This window comes from Theropithecus gelada, chromosome 2 (assembly GCF_003255815.1).
Source record: "Theropithecus gelada isolate Dixy chromosome 2, Tgel_1.0, whole genome shotgun sequence".
Lineage (NCBI taxonomy): Eukaryota > Metazoa > Chordata > Mammalia > Primates > Cercopithecidae > Theropithecus > Theropithecus gelada.
This window is the reverse complement of record NC_037669.1, coordinates 18,816,929-18,839,258: the sequence shown is the minus strand read 5'-3', so window position 1 is coordinate 18,839,258 and position 22,330 is coordinate 18,816,929. Positions and strand designations below refer to the sequence as shown.

General features: G+C 39.1%; 1 protein-coding gene across 17 annotated transcripts in view; it reads right to left on the bottom strand.

Moving 5' to 3' along the window:
- Positions 1-22,330, bottom strand: part of ST3GAL6 (ST3 beta-galactoside alpha-2,3-sialyltransferase 6) — a 58,349-nt gene that overhangs the window by 23,409 nt on the left and 12,610 nt on the right. For 5 of the 17 annotated variants that reach the window (XM_025377485.1, XM_025377496.1, XM_025377484.1 and 2 more), the window contains exons 2-4: positions 16,454-16,624; positions 4,969-5,068; positions 1,883-1,960 (exon numbers count right to left, since the gene is read on the bottom strand). The exons of 1 other annotated variant lie outside the window; for it this stretch is intronic. In XM_025377485.1, coding sequence (XP_025233270.1) covers positions 1,883-1,960; positions 4,969-5,057 — 167 coding nt within the window. In that variant the 5' untranslated portion in view covers positions 5,058-5,068; positions 16,454-16,624. Of the gene's footprint in view, positions 1-1,648; positions 1,719-1,882; positions 1,961-4,968; positions 5,069-9,247; positions 9,511-16,453; positions 16,625-22,330 lie in introns of those variants that run through there. 11 more of the 17 variants (XM_025377483.1, XM_025377497.1, XM_025377482.1 and 8 more) reach the window with 5 other exon arrangements.

Genomic DNA, 22,330 nt, shown 5'->3' with positions numbered 1-22,330 from the left:
AGTAAAAATAAAACTTAAAAACAAACCAACAGCAAGTGATAAAATAATAGCCACACACAGGAAAAAACAAAGTAATATTATAAAAGTACTGATGCTAAGCTATTTCTAAATTTAAAAGTACCGTATATGTGAAGTTGTGTCAGCTGTGACAAGTCTGGGGTCACTAACCCATAAATAACAAAACTGAAATCCACACCCAAGCCTAATTATAAGGAAAGATGTTCTCTTTATAACACTGAAGATAAAAGCTCCAGGTTTCCCAGAAGAGCTTCTCCAAATTGCTGCTGGCCTTTCTGTTTCTGAGAAAGTGGCCTCAAGCACGCTCTAGGGGACTGCCCTCAAAGAATACTGTCCACATGACAAACACAAATCTACTTGTCACTTACACTGTAGGCTTATATGCCTGCTGGATAATCTTGCATAAATACCTTAAACTTTTTGGGTTTTCTCAGAAAGGAAAAGATTATCTTTTTTTGTTTGTTTGTTTGTTTGTTTGTTTTTTTGAGACGGAGTCTCGCGCTGTCGCCCAGGCTGGAGTGCAGTGGCCAGATCTCAACTCACTGCAAGCTCCGCCTCCCAGGTTCACGCCATTCTCCGGCCTCAGCCTCCCGAGTAGCTGGGACTACAGGTGCTGCCACCTCGCCCGGCTATTTTTTGTATTTCTTAGTAGAGACGGGGTTTCACCGTGTTAGCCAGGATGGTCTCGATCTCCTGACCTCGTGATCCGCCCATCTCGGCCTCCCAAAGTGCTGGGATTACAGGCTTGAGCCACCGCGCCCGGCCAGATTATCTTTTTTGACTAAAGTTAGGGAGTACCTTAATTCTAGAGTAGCATTTTAACCTGTGGTCTGCAACCCATATGTGGCTCATCAAATCAATTTTGTGAGTCATGATCAGCATCTTTTTAAAAAGTGAATGGGACAGAACACAGTATATCTGGAGTAGTAAAGGTAAAAATTCTTTTTTTTCTTATTATAAATATGTGTTTGCACTATGTCCCAAGTAAAATGTATTTCTTCCTGTGAGTCATGTTCAAAAAAGTTTTAAAACACTATTCCAGTTTTGTAGTGGTCCTCACTGGACGCACACCCCTAGAAAGACTACAAGCAGCCATAGCACACTTGGAATCATATACAAAAAAAAGTCTTATGTATTTGCAGTTTCCCGGAGAGTTGATTGATTGTAAAGGGATCTGTAGCCCCAAAGAGTTAAAAATCAGTAATAAAAGACAATAGGGAAAAAATGAATTCTTAATGCTTCATAGAAAAAATGCTGAACAGATTGTGCCTGTTTTACCCAATTAAACATGCCTAGAACAGACTTTTATTTCTTGTTATCTAGAGCATTTTGACCAGCAATCTGTCAAAGTCAAGGTGACAGAGGAAAAACAATTTGTGAATAGAAAAGTAAATTCTTTACAAAGCCCAAGAGCCACAATCAACAATCATTATTTGCACTCTATGTAGTTCATTAAAAGTTAATAAAAGGGAAAATTTCTACTCAAAAAGTTTAACCTAGAGGCAAGGAAGGAGAAGCCACAAAATAATAAGGGTGGAAAATAACATGGGAGCAACCAGGGGAAAAATGAAACCCTAAAGAACAATTCGCTTTTTTATAGTCAAACACAAACAGACCTCTCTAGCCTCACCTGTGTGAAAAGAATACTGGTTTGATTGAGTTCCTCAATGCCTTTTCTTAAAATATATGCAGAGTTCTGACTAAAAGCACAAAAAGAGACAGGATATTCAAGCTCTTCCTTAAATATGGGCTGTCCACTTTATACTGCTAAGATTTGCATTAAAAAAATAAACAAGTGTGGAAAATGATTACAAGCACATTTGGAATATTTTGTATGCCACAGGTTTTTTTGGTATATTTTTACCTCAGCAGAGAGGCAAAAGCTGGCTTTGATAAACAAGGCTGGATCTTATTTCTCCGTTTCATTTCCACAGGTGCCACCCTATGAGACAAAAATAACATCAGTCAGAAACCAGAACCGGGCACCCGGCCCAAAGGGAAGCAAATAACCTGGGAACTCATTCATGCCACCACTGAGAGGTTCTCTGGCAGCAAACAAAAATACTCCCTGCACCCCTTGAGGTGTGCCAGTACCTTCGCCAAGCCCTACGAACACCTGAGATTCATGGAGGTAAGGCAAGGGAGGGTGGAAAGGCTGAGGTGATTAGCAACCCATAAGTGATTCCAAGAGCAATGATTCAAAGGACCTTCAGAGAAGGGCCAGGATTACTGCATTGTAGAAGCCGCAACCAGGCTCACTTTTTAGAAGTCCCTGAAAGCTGGAGAAACCCAAACTCACCCCAACGGCACGTGGCTATTTACTCCTCCTGCCACATCTGCTGGCGCACACCGGCAGCAAACACCACAGGAACACCTGACCTGAGCAGGTTCCACAGACCCTTCCCTTGGGATCCGGGGGACTCTACAAATCACACTATCGAGAGTCATTTCTAACTGTCCTCTATTCTTGGCATAGGTTAGCCTTTGTGTGCTCCTGAATGGAGTACTTGTCTCCACAGTTTAAAAGGGTATTGTGAAACATGACAGAGCACAACAAGGAAAACAAATGAAAGGGGTGGTGGATGGCAGGATCCAGACTTAGCCGGGAAAGAGGAAAACAGCTTAATACAAAAACTTATTAATGATCATCAATTATGTGAAGAATTCGTATTTAAAATCTAATCAATTTTCTTCTATAATCAGCAGAATTCAAAATGAGGGAAATACCCTAAACCCTTCATGGACAGACACAATTTTCCATTTTTGTGGGTACCAAAATCCCCATAGTTAGAACTGCTCGGTTTCTGAACTATGAGGCTAGTAAACTCCTTACGCAGGAAAACATCTTTTGTGAATACCACAATGGCAAGGGCTCCTTGATTTAAACATAAGGAAGATACATAAATATGGTAGACCAGCATACTAGACCAAGAAATCTCAATTATATTTGGAGGATAACATGAAGATATTGATTTCTAAAGTCATTAAAACATAGAAAACAATTTTAGGATATCGTGAAGACAACCTTTGGGTGACTTTTTTTTTTTTTTTTTTTTGAGACAGAATCTCAGTCTGTTGCCCAGGCTGGAGTGCACTGGCGCGGTCTTGGCTCACTGCAACCTCCGCCTCCTGGGTTCAAGCAATTCTCTGCCTCAGCCTTCCAAGTAGCTGAGATTACAGGCATCCGCCACCACGCCCAGCTAATTTTTTGTATTTTTAGTAGAGACGGGGTTTCACCATCTTGGCCAGGCTGGTCTTGAACTCCTGACCCACCTCGGCCTCCCAAAGTGCTGGGATTACAGGTGTGAGCCACCGCGCCCGGCCTTGGGTGACTTTTTAAAAGAAAAACACAGTTGTCTGTCTTAAATCATTTTTAAGGAAGCAAGTTCATTGACAAACAACTGAGCTAATATCCCAAGGTACTTCCTGTGACTATAGTAATGTGTTAGCTGAGGAGTGACATGGTCACTTCAACCCTGATGACAAAAGACTGCTGATTGAGATCCTTTTCATCACCTTCTTTATCATTTTCCCCGTGACCAACAATAGGATTTGTAGGAAAGTAGCAATCTAGTAAGCTTTTTGCTTTCTCTTCTATTTTTGTCTTCCACTACTAAGGGTAGGACAGAGAATGTGGCAAAGATGCAGGGATAGATCCCCTTGATGTAGTCCTCATTTAGTACATAATCAGACTTCACAATTCTCTAGCCTGATATTTGGGTCCAAAGCCTAAAACTTTAGGGCCAAAACTACCCACCTGGCATTGGGATTTTTCCAGTGGCCATTTGCCTAACGTCCTTCCGTGAAAAGCATTACAATTATTTTTCAATCAACCAGTAATGAAATCAAATGCAGAAGCATCAGCTTTTTTTCATCAAGTAAGCACAAGTTAGAAACATGCTCTAAGATCTACTATGACACGCTGGCAAAAAGTACTGATTCTTTGTCTAAAACAGGAAGTTATGTGATTTATTTTAGCATAATTATATACTGCCACCCATTTGGGATTTAAAGGTCATCAAAACATTTTTCCTAGCCAAAGGACTGACAATGAGAAGGTTAAAATCCCTATTACAGAGGCTTTCTCTTCAGTAGAACTATCTGTGCCTCTTCAAAATTTTATATGTGGTATTTCAAGTCAAAGCTATTTCAAAAGATACATATATCATCATTCACCAAATATTTTTAAACAAAGGAAACCATATGTAATATCTGTAGTTTATCAATAATCTACTATGCAAGCATTTTAGGTTCTAAAAGTTAAGTACCACTGAGCCCAGTGATTACTCCATTAACTCAAGGAGATGATCTATGGCATAAATAAAGAATGATATAACCCAAAGATGGTTAACACCATGCCTTCAGTGGGAAGTCACTAGAAAGTAGGTGTTGCTTGTCAACTTTTTTTTTTCTTTTTTTTTTTTATTATTATTATACTTTAAGTTCTAGGGTACATGTGCATAACGTGCAGGTTTGTTACATATGTATACTTGTGCCATGTTGCTGTGCTGCACCCATCAACTCGTCAGCACCCATCAACTCGTCATTTACATCAGGTATAACTCCCAATGCAGTTCCTCCCCCCTCCCCCCTCCCCATGATAGGCCCCGGTGTGTGATGTTCCCCTTCCCGAGTCCAAGTGATCTCATTGTTCAGTTCCCACCTATGAGTGAGAACATGCGGTGTTTGGTTTTCTGCTCTTGCGATAGTTTGCTGAGAATGATGGTTTCTAGCTGCATCCATGTCCCTGCTTGTCAACTTTTAAATTGTTCTAGATACAATCTATAGGACACTGGAATGGTAAAACCCCAATTTACAATGAAAAGCAAGAAAATATTCAAAATGTTACAATAGTACAAGTTTTTTTTAATAGGACCCTCTACTATAATTTGTGGATTTGTGTGAAAGACTAGGTTGAGAGTTATTTTTAAATAACAAAATGAAACTTACCAATAGACATTCGTTCCCCATAATATACAATGCAGTACATAATAGAGGAAGACAGCACTCAGGAATATGGCCACGAGATACCCTCTCATGGCTGGCTCACCTGAAACACAAGGAATGAAGTCCAAAGTGAAGGTCAGGTTGTTATGCAAATGGATTTTCACAATGGCTCAAATATAAGCATTATTGGGAAAAAAATATAGAAAAGGAACTATAGAAAAATATGATGTGGGCCTGTAATTTTGGAAATACTCAATGTGCAGAAAGATAATGTTTTTTCTGTCTCTCCTCTTATCAATAAGCACAACATAATGTATGTTTAGGCCAATAAACAGTTCCATGGTCTCAAAGCTAGGGGCCTCCCTACTACTTTCTCATGTTAGGTAAGAAAGAATTCTTCCAGAATAAAATTCTACACATCTGTTCCATTTCCAAAACTTTTTTCAGAAACATTAAAACCTATCTCTCAGTAGAAAGTGAATAGATGCCTTAAGCTGTGAATAAACATTTCATTTCTTTAGTGCTTGAAATGATGTTAAAATGTTATACATTATAATTTTTACAAGTCATTTTTCTAATTTTTAAAAACTGAGGAAAAAAGCTACTGAAAAAACATTTCCCTCAACCTCAATTTGTATATACTTTTAGATCCACCTGTTTGATTTTTTCAACATCATAGTTCAGGTATATTCAGCTACTTGCTTGTTTTGTATTAAATTGACAATATTGTTCATTACACATTTCCAGACAGACAAAAACCTTGACACAATCCTCTCTAAAATGTAAATGCAAAAAAAAGCCTTTATAGAATATATTTTAAAAACCTGTAAAACATGTTTGTTTTCTCTTTTGCTTCAAAGGAAAAAAGGAGACGTTTCCACTGTCTTATGTAATTAAATGTAAAAGACAAATTTAATACATGGTTCCATAACAGACCTATCTCAATGCATGTGACTTTAAACAGGTATACTGCTTCTCTGTCTCCCTATCAAGTTTCTAGTTCATCTGAACAATTGCATGTGCCACTCCTTTCACTCCTATCCATGCCTATTAACCTTAATCATGGCAATACAGTATAGAACCTGGGAGTCTGGTTGAATAAATTTCCAAATAATGTGGCATTGCCTTCTTTTCAGTGGTAAATATGCTCATATGGAAATCTTAAACCACTCCCTTGCCTTCATAAGTAGAATATAATACTAAACATAATTTAAACTTTCCTTGATAATATGGGGTCAGCTCAACAAGTATAATTGTTCTGGGCTTTCTTACAGTAGAAACCCTCTGCAGCTAATGGGTGTGTGAGGCTATTTGCTAAGCAGTCCTAAACTGGCATGATTATCTGGTTGAGTTGTTTTCCACTCCTCCCTTGCTGTCAGCTGTTGTTTCTGGCTGCTATTAATGCAGTCACCACTCCCACATGCCACTATTCTAAATTAGTTAGAAATGAAAACTATGTCAGGAGAAAGCAAATAAATAAGCAAGTTAATGAGCAAACTTTAGTTTACACATACTTCTAATTAGGTATACATAATCCCTGTGAAGAGTCAACACTGGTTGGAAACCAGAAGACAAGATTCACAGCTAACTCTACATATGGTGTGGGGGAGCCTAAGGTCAATCAGTCTACCTCTTCTCACCTGAGGGTCCTCACATGTTTACAAGTGAGAACACACCATCTACCTCTTTGGGTTATTAGACTGTCCTGGAAGGCAGTTTACCATGGGCCAAAATAGTGATGAACATCTTCTTAAATGCTCAAATTAAACATTTAAGGCTCCACTAAGAATAACATCATTTGGCCAGGCGCGGTGGCTCATGCCTGTAATCCCAGCACTTTGGGAGGCCGAGGTGGGTGGATCACGAGGTCAGGAGCTCAGTACCAACCTGGCCAAGACAGTGAAACCCCATCTCTACTAAAAATACAAAAAAAATTAGCCGGGCGTGGTGGTGGGTGCCTGCAATCCCAGCTATTCAGGAGGCTGAGGCTGAGAATTGCTTGAACCCAAGAGGCGGAGGTTGCAGTGGGCGACTCCAGCCTGGGCGACGGAGTGAGATTCTGTCTCAAAAAAAAAAAAAAAAAAAAGAGTAACATTTATGCAAAGATCCAACAAGGATAAAACTTACCAGTATCAGCAATTTTTTTTAATGTATTTACATCTAAGACAGTATATGAAGGTCTAGGGAAAGAAGTCAGTATTTACGAGTCAAAATTCCTATGTATTCTCCAAAACATACTCTTTGGGCAATTTATGTATTATTCTACAGAACATGGAGGTATGGGTAAGCGAGACTTGTGTTACTGTTTTGTTGTTTTTCATTCACTATTATGTGGTCTAACTAAAAACAAAGAAGTGTGACAGAATGCTCTTCTTTCAAACAATAAAATGAACCCACTCTTGAACAGCTACTGCATACACGACCTGAAAAACATTTAGGAAGTTTAGGCACTCTCATATTTCATGTACAATTCACAGCTTCGGTATTCAAGTTGCAAAGCTTTGAGACGGGCCAGCCAGGATATCCTTGTGATAAACATGGTTTCCCTGCTTGCTCACAGGAAAAAGCTTCCACAAATAAACCAATTCTCTAATTATATTCTATAAATGGAAAGGCCATTTTGCTTTGAGCAAAAGCTTTCAAAGAAAAAACAGAATTTAAGAGATTATCTGCTTTTAAAAAGACATATGCCTTTTAATATAGCTTTGATTACCAAAACAAACAGTTTTCAAGATCTTGACATTAAACAGGACCAATGCCAGCTTTGTGGCTGGCTGCAGATGCTCCTAAAATCAGGGTCCCTAAAACATCCTTTACAAAAATGTGGGTAGAGGATGGTAAGGGAGAGAAGGACTCACCAGTAGAAGACAAACGTTCACACATTCTCCGACTAAGATATGTAACCCAAGGTACAAGTAACCTACATATGCCAAATTAAACTCAATCTTGACAAGTTTCACTTTTCTTTAATAGTAAGAGCATATTTTGTGTGGAGCATTAAAGTTCACAAAAAATCTTTTATATGTCCATCCCTCCATTTAAGGCTCAAAACAAGCTTGTTAGATGGGTGTGCAGGTATTGTCTTCTTGATGAATGAGGAAAACTGAAGGCTTATAAGGTTGAGTTGTCTGAGGTCACACAGTTTAAGGAAGACAGAAATAGATTTATAGTTCAATCATTTCTTTCTCAGAGTTCCATTCCTGGAGTCATCGTGTCTCTCAAGATAAAAAGCACAAGGCAAATCTAAAAGAGATAATTCTAATCTGAAAATTCCTGATGGTGTTCCACTGGTATCTTGAAGTCTGGAAGGGTAAATTCAGATATTGGTGAAAGGAAGTGACTCTAGGGCAGGCTCAAAAGTCTGCTCCAGGAGGGACTTGTTAACATGCACACTCCTGAGCCTCTACTCAATCTGAATCTCTGGGGCTCAGGAATGTGCATTTAAACAGCATCCACCAATTTGATTCTTATGCACACTAAATTTTGAGAATCACTGCTCTAAGACACACAATAGAACCATGGAAGAATTTCTGAAATACAGAGACTGTAACAGATACAGATCCCATAACTAGATGCTTTGTATTTTCTTTTTTTTTTTTTACCCTAAATGGTAGATGCTCAATGAATAACAACTGATTAGAAGCATTAAGATGTGTGAGTGCTAAGCCTGTGCCAAGGCATGTGATAATTGCTTTTGGTATATTGCCTCATGACATCCTGACAACCACCTAGCAAAAGAAGTAGCAAACTTACAATTCCCATTTTATAGAGGAGGAAACTAAAACTCTGAGAGAAGCAATGACTTTGTTCAGCTGACAAGTAGCAGAATGAGGACTCAAATCTGTCTCTATCAGGCCACAGCCCATGCGTTATACTACCTCCCCCTAGATGTCAGCTTTCACAAATGAGCACAGGCCCCTCCTTTTGCTACCAGACTAAACATTACTCAACATTTCTCCAACTTGTCAATCCTGCAAGCTCCTTAAGCAATATCAATTCTAGTAACTGATGAAATTGAGATAAAGCTTATAGTACTTTTGATTCAAACTCAGCTGAAATAAAAGCCTGTTACTCCCAACCCTGTTCCCAGTTCTGCTCCTCCCAACCATGCTAGCATTGTTTATAAAAACAAAACAAACTCTATGGAGAAACACTTGAAGAAATGTCAGGTTTTTTTCAGACTCTCCTAATGCTTTCTCAAACCAAAGGGAGCTTGCTTTTCCAACCAGCTAGAACAAAGCATGTTCGGCAACAATTCTAGAAACATTGTTCTACTCCATACCTTTACTAGGTGGCCCTGCTGACACCTGAGTCCATTCAGCCCCTGGACAGGCCTTTATCCATCCTGGTCTCTGCTGGTCCTTAGCTCACACTGACATACACTCCAGACCAGACTGTGTGGAACATGGCCAACAGATTTCACATCCTGCCTTCCTTCCTCTTTGCACTTATTACTCAGGGTTGTGATTATAATCTGCAGTCATACGCCCACATGAGCAAACCTACAACAGAACCTCCAGCTCTAGCCCTGATTAATGTCTAGATTTCTTTTGGTCCAGCCTCATAGGTCCCCTAAGCCTAAGCCTCACAGACCCAGCCATCTCCATATAACCTAAGCCTTAATGGAGACACACAGGACTCCACAGTGACAAATGGAAAGGCCCCAGTCCGCCTCAACTCATTTAATACCTCTCTTTTAGGTTTGGTCCTTATTACTAATCAGATAGTCCAAATGTGTGAGGGCAGCTTCATTCATATCCCAAGGATCTCCAACCTCTGGCAGCAATGATCAGGTAAATGATAGCACAGCTTATTAACCACTTACTAAATGGCCAGCACAGTACTAAGCCCTTTTCCACATAAGGATGAAATCACAGATATTTTCATCCCCATGCTAGATATGTTGAATACCTAGAGCACTGGCCAGAATTCAAACTGAAATCTGATTTCAAAGCCCACATTTTTAAATTGTGGCTTATAGAAAACTATAATAACCATATTTTTAAGAGTATGAACTGTTAAATAATCATTTAATAGTATCTTTTAAAAATAAAACAAGGGGATGATACACATTAAATTATGCATTTATCAAACACACTTCTTTAGAAACATTATAATATGAAAAGCTATTAATCTCATAATTAAAGAGAGAAATCTTAAGGGATCAGTAGTCTGGTTGATGGGATTTTCTGCTGGAAGGATGAAGAAATTCTCAACAGGCCATAATTAAAGAAATAGGCCAGGCGCGGTGGCTCACGCCTGTAATCCCAGCACTTTGGGAGGCCGAGGTGGGTGGATCACAAGGTCAGGAATCAAGGCCATCCTGGCTAACACATTGAAACCCCGTCTCTACGAAAAAATACAAAACAAAATTAGCCGGGCGAGGTGGCGGGCACCTGTAGTCCCAGCTACTCCGGAGGCTGAGGCAGGAGAATGGCGGGAACCCGGGAGGCGGAGCTTGCAGTGAGCCGAGATCGCGCCACTGCACTCCAGCCTGGGCAACAGAGCAAGACTCCGTCTCAAAAAAAAGAAATAACAAACAGCACATACAGATTTTTTAAACATACAATATTACAATGAAAAGGCTAAATTTAATCTGAAGTTATAAACTAATGCTATTTAATACAAATTAAGAAAAGACGCTGACATTGCTGAGTAAATTAATAGAAAATCTGATTTATGCCCCCCTCTAAAAATATTGAGTTGTGTAGTAGCAACATATTAGATCAACTTGTATACATTCTGACTGATTTCTAAGTACATAACTGTTTCCTTTCTGCACCGCAGAAAGGGAACATGTATAATTAACTTTCTTTCCCTCTCCTCCCCTAGCTCTTCTGCTAATACAATGATACAAAGCTGGTTCCTACACGCATATGCACACACACCCTTCTCTGTGAGCTTTTCAACAAAGCCAGTGCTTTCACCAGATATCACCCTTAGCATATGTAGACAGATCTTTTCACTTAAAGATAAGCCCTCTGCCAAAGCAGATGACCAGATCCTCTCCTGAAAGTAGGGTGTGCTCACTGCAAAGAATATAAAAAGGAGAGAAATGACTTCTCAGCAGAATTTTCTTCTTTACTAGCACAGCAGGACACACTAAAATTATTCGGCTAATAGCAACTATATGGGATGCTAAAAATAAATGAACCAGAGTTCCTGTTTTCAAGATCTCTCTTCAGACTTAGGTTCATTGCAAATACACAAGTAACATTTTAGGGAACTTCTTTTGTTCCTCCTGTTTATTCAAATTTTCTTTCCACGCCCATTTATTCTCTTAAAGTAAAAATTGTCCCTGTATTCTCATATTAACATCCTGCTAATAAGATATCAGCTTCCAAGAAGCATTAGATGTTGTTAACAGGTTGATGACTGTGGCTACTTTTTTTTTTTTGAGATGGAATCTTGCTCTGTTGCCCAAGCTGAAGTGCAGTGATGAGCTCTTGGCTCACTTCAACCTCTACCACCCGGATTCAAGCAATTCTCCTGCCTCAGTCTCCCAAGTAGCTGGGATTACAGGCATGTGCCACCATGCCCGGCTAATTCTTTGTATTTTTAATAGAGATGGGGTTTTGCCATGTTGGCAAGGCTGGTGTTGAACTCCTAACCTCAAGTGATCCACCCACCTCGGCCTCCCAAAGTGCTAGGATTACAGGCATGAGCCACCATGTCCAATCTGTGTCTAATTTTTAAAATTGGCTTCATTTTTTTTCCTTTTCTTGAGACAGGGTCTCACTCTACTGTCCAGCCTGGTCTCTAACTTCTGGGCTCAAGTAATCCTCCTGCCTCAACCTCCTGAGTAGCTGGGGATAAAATTTTTACACACTAAAATTTACTACTTTTAAGTGTATCAGGTAACAACCACTGAAGTCATGATTCTAAACATTGTCATCAACCCCAAAAGTTCCTTTGTTCCTCTTTGTAGTCACTTCCTTCTTCCCACTTCCTGGCCCCTAGCAGCCTGATCTGCTATCACTGTAGTTTTGCTTTTCTAAAATTTCATATAAATTGAATCATATTATATATATCTTATTTCTGACTTCTTTCAATTAACATAATACTTCTTTTTTAAAAATGCTCAAGTTGTTGCTTGTACCAGGAGATCATTCCTTTTCATTGCTAAATAGCATCCTATTGTATGGTCATACCACAATTTATTTATCAGTTCAACAGGCAAATACACATTTGGTTTCTTTGCAATTTTTGGTTATTGTAAATAAAGCTGCATTAAACATTCCGGTACAACTTCTTGGGTGGATATATGTTTTCATGGGCCATGTAATAAACACGTTTATATATGTTTTCATGGGCCATATAGTAAACATTTTATATGAAAACTTGATATTGCATGCTGGTGCCTATCTCAGTTTTTTAAAAAAGCACTACCTATAGCAATTCAAATTACTACTGCTATTGAATAATACAAATCACTGACCAAGGTAAGAATCTCTTAATCTATCTCTAAATTAAGTACTCGACTTTAGGATATGGAGAATAGAGCTCACAGTCTAGTGAAAGAGCTGTTATACTGTTTCAAGATGATTTCCATTATCTGCTAAGAGAATTAAAGCAAACTATTTTACACCTCTGTTATTCAAAGTGTGCTCCATGGACCAGCAGTACTGGCATCACCTGGGAAGTGTGGTCCATGGACCAGCAGTACTGGCATCACCTGGGAAGTGTGGTCCATGGACCAGCAGTACTGGCATCACCTGGGAAGTGTGGTCCATGGACCAGCAGTACTGGCATCACCTGGGAAGTTGGCAGAACTGCAGAGTCTCAGCTGCAATCTTTGATCCACTGAGTCAAGTGGATTTGGCAAACCCCATGGGATCTGTGTGTTTGGGAAGCACTGCTAGAGAAGGTCAGAGAAAAAGGGAATTGTATCCAACCGAGAAGATCAGGGCTTCACAGAAAATAGTTTTTGAGGGGAACTGGCAGCTCATTCTAAGTTTTATGCTACATCTTTTAAGAGTCTTTAGAGCTTGACCTTTTAAAGTTTTCAATCAACAGAAGTTTCTCTGAAGAAACTAGTCAGGTTTCCTTTGAAAATAAGTGGCTTTGAGAAAAATTTCCCTCACCACTCTAGGGAATGTTTGTGGGCTTTTTTTTTTTTTTTTTTTTAAATTCCCTGGACACTGTCTTTCCTGTATTATTTTCAGTCTTATCCTTCCATCCATTATTAGTGTCAGTATACTACCGGTAATATGTAGGATTCCTCCATTCACATTACACCTATAGGACACACACCTTATTTTGCATCTCCTGATTCACCTTAGTGCCAATTGAATCACTGGCCACATATTTACAATATTTCCAATTATTGCAATTTACAACTGGAACCCAAGAATTACAGATCTTAGAGCTGGGAAGACCGCAAGAGTTGGGGGCATTTAGACACAGTAATGACTTATGTATACTACAGAAGAGGCAACCAGGATTTTGAAAAGTTTAAAGAAAAAAAAAATTGTCAAAGGCTATCTTGCTAATAGTAGCAAAGTTGGTAATAATGAAGAACATTTTACATGGGTTCCCCTCTAGCACAATTCCTGTCCCATTATGGGTGCACAATATTTACTTATTTGATGAGTAAATAAGTCAATAAATGAAGAAATAAATTACTATCCCCAAACCCACGCGTCTGTTTTTGTTCCAGTCCTCTCTGATCTCTGTGGTTTTCAGTTCCAGAATCTCCCCTTGGGTGGCACTACACGGCCTCCCTCCTCTACTTCTCTGCCTGTGTTTCTAGATTTCCTCTTCTTCCTCTGTCCTCCTAAATACAGGTGTTCTCATGCTGTTATCTTAATTCTGTTTCCTAAACCCATGTTCTCATTACTTCTCACCTTAGCTACTAGCAATGATCTCTAATCTTTCTTCCCTTTAAACCAGCCCACATGCTGTACTCAGCATAAAATCCTCAAAGTGCAGCTCTCACCTTGTCACTCTGCCTGGTATTTATGACTTCCATGATTTGGTCTTAATAATTCGTTGGTAATTTATTCTTTGTAGGTGGTAGCTTAAGATTGTTTGCTTGGCAATCAGACCCCCTGAGTTTGAGTCTCAGCTCTTCCTCTGATGAGATGTATCACCCTGAGAATTTGCCTAATCTTTTTATACTTCAGCTTCCTTGGCTGTAAAATAAGACTACTACTACTTCCTAATAGAGCTATTACAAGTAGTAAATATAAAATACTTAGCTAAGTATCTGGCACATGGTAAAGACTCTCCTAATCTTGTTTTAATTCTTCTTTTAACATTAGTGAAGTATTAGCTTCCCATACACCAAGTGCTCCCTAAAAAATTAGCTTCCTAATGTCCTGGTAGAGATCCTGAAGAACTCCTGACTTTGTGCTAATAATAGCCTCGAAAAATTAAGTTTCCATTACTGTGCTATTATTGCTGCACAATCATTTTAACATCTTAAAGTATCTGTGACAGGAAGCTTTACTCATCTGCTTTTGAATATGAAGTGAAAGGCATTCAAAATAGTATTAATTAATTGGCAAAACTCATCTTAGAATTAGACCCTATTTCTGGCTATAGAAACCATATCTTTTTTATGCTTTTCATAATAAAGCTGCTCTGAAATTTAGTAAAAACAAAAAACTCAGATTTGTAAACGGCATTTCAAATTTATGTTTTGAAGCAAAAAAATAAAAATCAAGAACTCTACAAATAATCTGAGTTGGCAAATAGGTTTCATTCCATTTGGATCCATTACAATGTTGAGAAGAATTCAGATATTGTGTCCTAGGTGTTGAAGTAAATACCATGGTGACTTAAGCAATGTTTAACAAGGTAAGGATAAAGACTGGAATTGTTCTCACCCTAGGCAGAGATTAAGGACAGAAGAATAAACACTGTGCAACAGGTGCCAATAAAAACAGTTAAAATTAGGGCTGGGCATGGTGCCTCACACCTGTAATCCCAGCACTTTGGGAGGCCAAGGCAGGTGGATCACTTGAGGTCAGGAGTTCGAGACCAGGCTGTCCAACATATAGTGAAACCCCGTCTCTACTAAAAACCACAAAAATTAGGTGGACATGGTGGTGCGCACCTGTAATCCCACCTACTTGGGAAGCTGAGGCAGGAGAATGGCTTGAACCTGGTGGCAGAGGTTGCAGTGAGCCACAGTCGCACCACTGCACTCCAGCCTGGGCAACAGAACAAGACTCTGTCTCGGGGCGGGGGGAAGAAAAAAGTTAAAATTAACTAGACACTTATGTAACTGTTCTAAATGCTTCAGACATAGACTTATTTTAATCCTCAAAACCAAACTTTATGAAAGGCTTTATCGTCATCCCTATCATACAGATAAAGACACTAAAGCACACAGAAGTTATAACTTCCCCCAGGATACCCAAGTAGTAAGTGACGGTGCTGAGACTTGAACTCAAGCACACACTAGAGTCCAGGAGCATCATAAAGACTCTCAAAATACTTCCATCTTTTTGATGCCAGAAATTGTAAAGAATGACAGGAGAAACAGCTTTACAAATCACCAAGATGATTACAGTCCAGATTCCACTAAATTGAGATGTTGCTGGCGGTAAAACCTGAGGACCCAGCCCTACCTCCAGCCTTGATTCAGGTCCTCAAGAGTTCTGCAAGTCCAATGGCTCAGGACCATGCTGGGGAAGGACTTTGAAACCCTCATGAGCAATCTCAGTGGGAACAAGCAAGAGCTTAAGAGGTTCCCTAGGACTAAATCACAAGACCACTGTGAGTGTCCATATTGGCCAGCACTACTAAAGCATAATGTTATCAGTCAATAAGTGTCTTTCCCAAAACGATCTCCAAACAAATTTGCTAGAATAATCATTCTCTGACGAACTTTAATAAATCATTGTGTGCCTGCATATATTCATGGGTAAAACATGTAGCTCATTCCTGGTGGACATTTGAACTCCAGATCTCTTTTCAGAATAGTGTTATACATTGATGTCTGAAATCTGTGCAAAGGATTCCAAAACAGTACAAAAAATCAGCCTAAACAATTAAAAGGTACTGTAATGAAACTATCATTAATTGTTGCACTTAAAGACAGAGAGAGAACTAGAACTAATTCTATTGAGAAAACAAGGCCCAAAGAGGGAAAGCCTCTTGCCCAAGGTTATAAAGCTGGTTAACAGCAGAATTTCTATAATATTTGTGATACATATAACGTTCTAATTTTAAGAGTTTTCTTACTCCTAAGTATCGGCTAAGAAGAGTCCCAAAGAAAGCCCATTCAATTGAGAATAAAAACAATATTTAAGACTCTCATAGCTCAACCGTGGGATATGCCGAAGGGTCATGGGTTACATTAGCAGTCTTATAGGCCCCCAGCCTGCAAAACTAGTAAGAGAAAAAATAGTAGGCACCTGTCTTCATAGAATAGGGGATTTTAACATCACCCACAAGAGAAACATTGTATAAGAACATTACAAGTGCTCAAGTTTACATTTAAGGAATTTGAGACAATGGTGGTGTTGTCTTTGCTTACCTGCACTTTTAAGAATCTGTGTCCTAAAGGCCCTCTGTTCGCAAAGGTGGAGAATTTGCTAAAGAGGGACCAGGCTGCCAAAGACTCAGGATGCTGCCTGCTGAATTGCTGGGGCCTCTCTGTTAGAAATTATCTAAGACCCGGGATGTGCTGCTTCCTCACTTGCAAATGCTGAAATAAAACATAAAGATAGTATGTTTCTAAGAATGGTTTAGCTGCCCCAGAAAAATGTAAAGTCATTTTTAAAAATTTAAGGAAAATGCCATTTTAGTAAACTCACTTCTGATCGCCTTAAAAATGCTTTACAGGATGATGAAATTACCAAACACCAAAAACAAAACAAAAAAATCCAACAGTACATATTACATTACTGTCTGCCTTTCAGAACTGGCTTTCCGAAGGACCCAGCTCAGTCTCCTTAAAAATAATAACATATCCAGCTCAATTAATCCCAAGTAACCTGGTAATGAAAGAACCATCTGTCTTATTTTCCAGCTTCTCTCCACACGTACACACAGCTTTCCTTTGAAATGCAGAGGTGAGGTGAGAGAAGTAGCTATTTCTCTGAAAATCATTAGAAGAGGAAGGGACAGAGGGAGAGAGGAGAATGAGGAGGAGATCAAGAGGAATAAAAATATCTAGAAGAAAGTGAGGGAAAAAGAAGTGTGGGTGAAGTATTAGAACAACTAGTTTAAAAATGTGCCGTGGGCTACTTTCTTTAAAAAAAAAAAAAAAAAAAAAAGCCGGGCGCGGTGGCTCAAGCCTGTAATCCCAGCACTTTGGGAGGCCGAGACGGGCGGATCACGAGGTCAGGAGATCGAGACCATCCTGGCTAACACGGTGAAACCCCGTCTCTATTAAGAAATACAAAAAACTAGCCGGGCGAGGTGGCGGGCACCTGTAGTCCCAGCTACTCGGGAGGCTGAGGCCGGAGAATGGCGTGAACCCGGGAGGCGGAGCTTGCAGTGAGCTGAGATCCGGCCACTGCAGTCCAGCCTGGGTGACAGAGCGAGACTCCGTCTCAAAAAAAAAAAAAAAAAAATTGAAAAAAATCTCAAACCTCTCTTGCTACAGCTATTTTTACACAAGACTAACACACACACACACACACACACACACACACACACAATGCATGCTCTTTAAGAGGTTAAAAACAATTATGCTAAATCGACTCTGCCTGTGTGCTATAAAAGGCCAGCATGGTTTACGGGGTATTTCAAGTCCATTATTATGGTATTAATATTCCGGTATTTTGCCTATTTAAATTAAAGGCACTTGGAAAATAGCAGGTGCATGAATATCTCATTACCCCTGTGCTGTTTCTTAGAAGCAGAAAATGAAATTCCCACACGGAAGATACCCTCCCTATACTAGAAAAAACAGCAACATCCTTATTTTCAAAGACAAGATGTTGCGACAGATCTTGTTGAAATAACTCTTATCTTTTAAGCCTCCCCACACAATTTAGCTGCATTTTCACAGTCTATTATGCTTTCTTCAATCTACTGTATAAGTCAAAGCCAGGCACAGTGGCTCATGCCTGTAATCCCAGCACTTTGGGAGGCTGAGGCGAGCAGATCACGAGGTCGGATCACGAGGTCAGGAGATCGAGATCATCCTGGCCAACATGCTGAAACCCCGTCTCTACTAAAAATACAAAAAATCAGCCAGGCGCGGTGGCAGCCGCCTGTAGTCCCAGCTACTCGGGAAGCTGAGGCAGGAGAATCACTTGAATTGGGAGGCAGAGGTTGCAGTGAGCTGAGATCACACCACTGCACTCCAGCCTGAGCGACAGAGCGAGACTCTGTCTCAAAATAAATAAATAAATAAATAAATAAGTTCAGACACGCTGAAGAGATATTGCATGTTCAGTTCCAGACCACTGCAATAAAGCAAATATCACAATAAAGCAAGTTACAAATTCTTCAGTTTCCTAATGGATATGTTATGTTTACATAACACTCTCTATTAAGTGTGCAGTAATAGCATTATGTCTAAAAAACAATGTGCATATCTTAATTTTAAAATATTTTACTGCTAAAAATGCTAATGCTTGATCATATGAGCCTTCATTGAGTTGCAATCTTTTTGCTAGTGGACGATCTTGCCTCAGTGCTTATGGCTGCTAACTTACCAGGCTGCTGGTTGCTAAAGGCTGGGGTGGCTGTGACAATGTCTTAAAACAATGACGTTTGCCGCGTCAACTGTCATTTCCCTTTACGAAAGATTTCTCTGTACCATGCAATGCTCTTTGACAGCATTTCAGCCACAGTAGAACTTTCAAAATTAGTCAATCCTTTCAAACCCTGCCACTGTTTTATCAACTAAATTTATCTACTATTCCTAACCCTTTGTTGTCATTGCAACAAAGTTCAGAGCATTCTCACTAGGAGTTGATTTCATCTCAAGGAATCACTTTCTTTGCTCCTGCATAAGAAGTAATCCTCATTCATCAAAGTTTTATTATGAGTTTGTAACAATTCAGTCACTTCTTCAGGCTCCACTGCTAATTCTAGTTCTCTTGCTATTCCCATCACATCTGCAGTTTCCTCCTCCACTACAATCTAGAAGCCCTCAAAGTCATCCATGAGAGTTGTAATCGACTTCTTCCAAACTGCTGTTAAAGTGGATATTTTGACCTCCCATGAATCACAAATGTTCTTAATAACATATAGAATGGTGAATTCTTTCCAGAAGGCTTTGAATTTACCCACATCCATCAATCAGAAGGGTCACTATCTATGGCACCTATAGCTTTACAAACTATATTTCTTAAATAATAAGACTTGAATGTTGAAATTATTCCTTGATTCATAGACTGCGGAATAGACGCTGTTTTAGCAGGCATGAAAACAACATTAAACTCTTCATACAACGCCACCAGAGCTCTTGGGTAACACTGTAGAGCAACAATATTTTGAAAACAATCTTTTTCTTCTAAGCCGCAGGTCTCAATAACTGGCTTAAACCATTCAGTAAACCATGCTGTTCCTTTATAGCACACAGGCAGAGTAGATTATTTTTTAATAGATGGGGTCTCCCTAAGTTTCCCAGGCTGGTCTCGAACTCCTGTGTTCAAGTGATCCCTCTGCCTTGGCTTCCCAAATGCTGGGATCACAGGCGTGAGCTACCACACTTGGTTGATTTAGCATAATTTGTAAGGGTTGTAGGATTTTCGGCATGGTAAATGAGCACTGGCTTCAACTTAAAAGTCACCAGCTGCATTAGCCTCTAACAAGAGGGTCAGCCAGCCCTTTGAAGCCAGGCATTGACTTCTCTCTAGCTATAAAAGTCCTAGAAGGCATCTTCTTCCACTTCTATAGAAGACTGTTTTGTCTACAATGAAAATCTATTGTTTAGTGTAGCCACTTTCATCAATTATCTTAGCTAGATCTGGATAACTTGTTGCAGCCTCTTCTTTAACACTTGCTGCTTCACCTTGCACTTCTGTGTTATGGAAACTGTTTCTTTCCTTAAACCTCATGACTTCCAACTTTTCTTCCGCAGGTTCCCTTAGTCTTCATGGAAAAGAGAGCCTTGTTTGGGATTAGGCTTTGGCTTAAGAAAATTCTGTGGCTTGTTTGATGTTCTATTCAGACCGCTAACACTCTCTATATATCAGCAACATGGCTTTCACTTTATCATTTGCGTGTTGACTGGAGTAGCACTTGTAATTTCCTTCAAGAACTTTTCCTATGCATTCACAACTTGGTTAACTATCTCAAGAGGCATAGTTTCTGGTCTGTATTGGCTTTCAACATGCTTTCCTCACTAAGCTTAATAATCATTTCTAGCTTTTGATTTAAAGTGAGAGATGTGCAACTCCTTTCACTTGAACACTTAGAGGCTACTAGAGGATTATTAATTGGACTAATTTCAATGTTGTTGTATCTCAGGGACCACGGAAGCCCAAGGGGAGGAAGAAAAACAGGGAAAAAACTGGTCGGTGGTCCATTCAGAACACATAAACATTTATAGATTAAGTTGACTGTCTTATAGGGGTGTAGTTTGTGGTGTCCCAAAACAATGACAACAGTAACATCAAAGATCAGTGATCACAGATCACCATAACAGATACAATAATAATGAAAAAATTTGAAATATTAAGATTACCAAGATGTAACACAATGGTAAGAAGTGAGCACATACTGTTGGGAAAATGGTACCAATAGGCTTATTGGACAAACGGTGGCCACAAACCTTCAATGTGTAAAAAGCACAATATCTATGAAATACAATAAAATGAGCCATGCCTGTATCTGGCTCTAACTGCTTCTTTGCATCTTTACTTCTTTATGAAGGCTCCCATGACAAATAAAACTTGTAAAATAAATGTGCATGCTTTTCTCCTGTTAATCTAACTTATGTCAATTTAATTATTGGACCCAGTTGGGACCTTAAGAGGATGAAGGTGGGGTTTTTCTACCACTACATTCTCTGTTAGAATATGCTTATTTTTAAAAATTCTTAGAAAACAAATACCTTAAAAATGGCAAATATTTTATTTCAGAGGCCATTTATGAACTCTAATGGCCTTCAACAGGGAAATAATTATGCTTGGCTATTATGAAAATCATATAGTAACATAAAAAATAGATTTTACCAAAGAAAGTTTTTAAAAGTTTACTACATGAAGATTATTTTTATGTGTTAGATATATGTGTATGCAACACCTTATAGCTAATCCTCACTTATTTCATAAGTTCTTGGAAACTATGACTTTGAGCAAAGTAAGGTATACCAAAACCATTTTTTTCATCAACAATAAAATAACATTGAACAAAAATGTTTTGCTTACGGTTGTAGTTTCCAAAAACCTATTAATGACATTAAATGAGAATGTACTGTACCGAAAGGCATTAAAGAAAAACAAAATCAACTGATGTGCTGAGTTGTAGATTACAGAGAATTTTTTTAAGTACATAAATGTTTCAATTTTCAAAGAAACTGAAAGTGCTTATTTTCATATATCTCTATATACATTTCACTTTTGAAGTGCTAAGTAGCAAACCCATTTAGAAATCAGGAGAAAAGCAAAGGAGTGCTGTTTAATGCCTACTACTAGAGAAGTCTTTACCATAAGACAGAATTTTGAACCTAAAGAAATTATGGATCATGATATATTTGTGCCTCAGGATTATTCTCTCCTTAAATGCACAGAAAGTACAGTTCCTGAGTTTCTACCATCTTCTATCCACTATTACTAATTACTAACTAAAAAATCCATCACAATTTTAAACTTGGAAGGGTCCTTCAAGATTATTTAGTCTGAGCCGGGTGCAGTGGCTCATGCCTGTAATCCCAGCACTTTGGGGGGCCAAGGAGGGAGGATCGCCTGAGGTCAGGAGTTGGAGATCAGCCTGGCCAACATGGCAAAACCCCGTCTCTACAAACAATAGAAAAATTAGCCGGGTGTAGTGGCAGGCACCTGTAATCCCTGCTACTCCGGAGGCTGAGGCAGGAGAATTCTTTGAACCCGGGAGGCAGAGGCTCCAGCGAGCCAAGATCATGCCACTAAACTTCAGCCTGGGCAACAGAACAAGACTCCATCTCAAAAAAAAAAACAAAAAAAAAAAAACAAAACAAAAAGTTGTAAGGCAGTTTAAAGTCAATCTTTTGCTAGTATGCTCTGCATAGTTCCCTATTACTAACCAAAGTCTAATTGTTGGGCTGCTTTTTAAACTGAGGGCTCTTCTATTTTATCAAAGAAGAAGGAATCTTCGATATGCCAAAGTTCAGCATAATGAAGCCTTTATTTACAACATGCCACACTATTTGGAAAATCAGGATTTCATTTAAAAAATAAAGTGAACTGATTTTTTTTTTTTTTTTTTTTTTTTTTTTTTTTTGCTATCAAAGATGTTTTTGGGGCCAGGG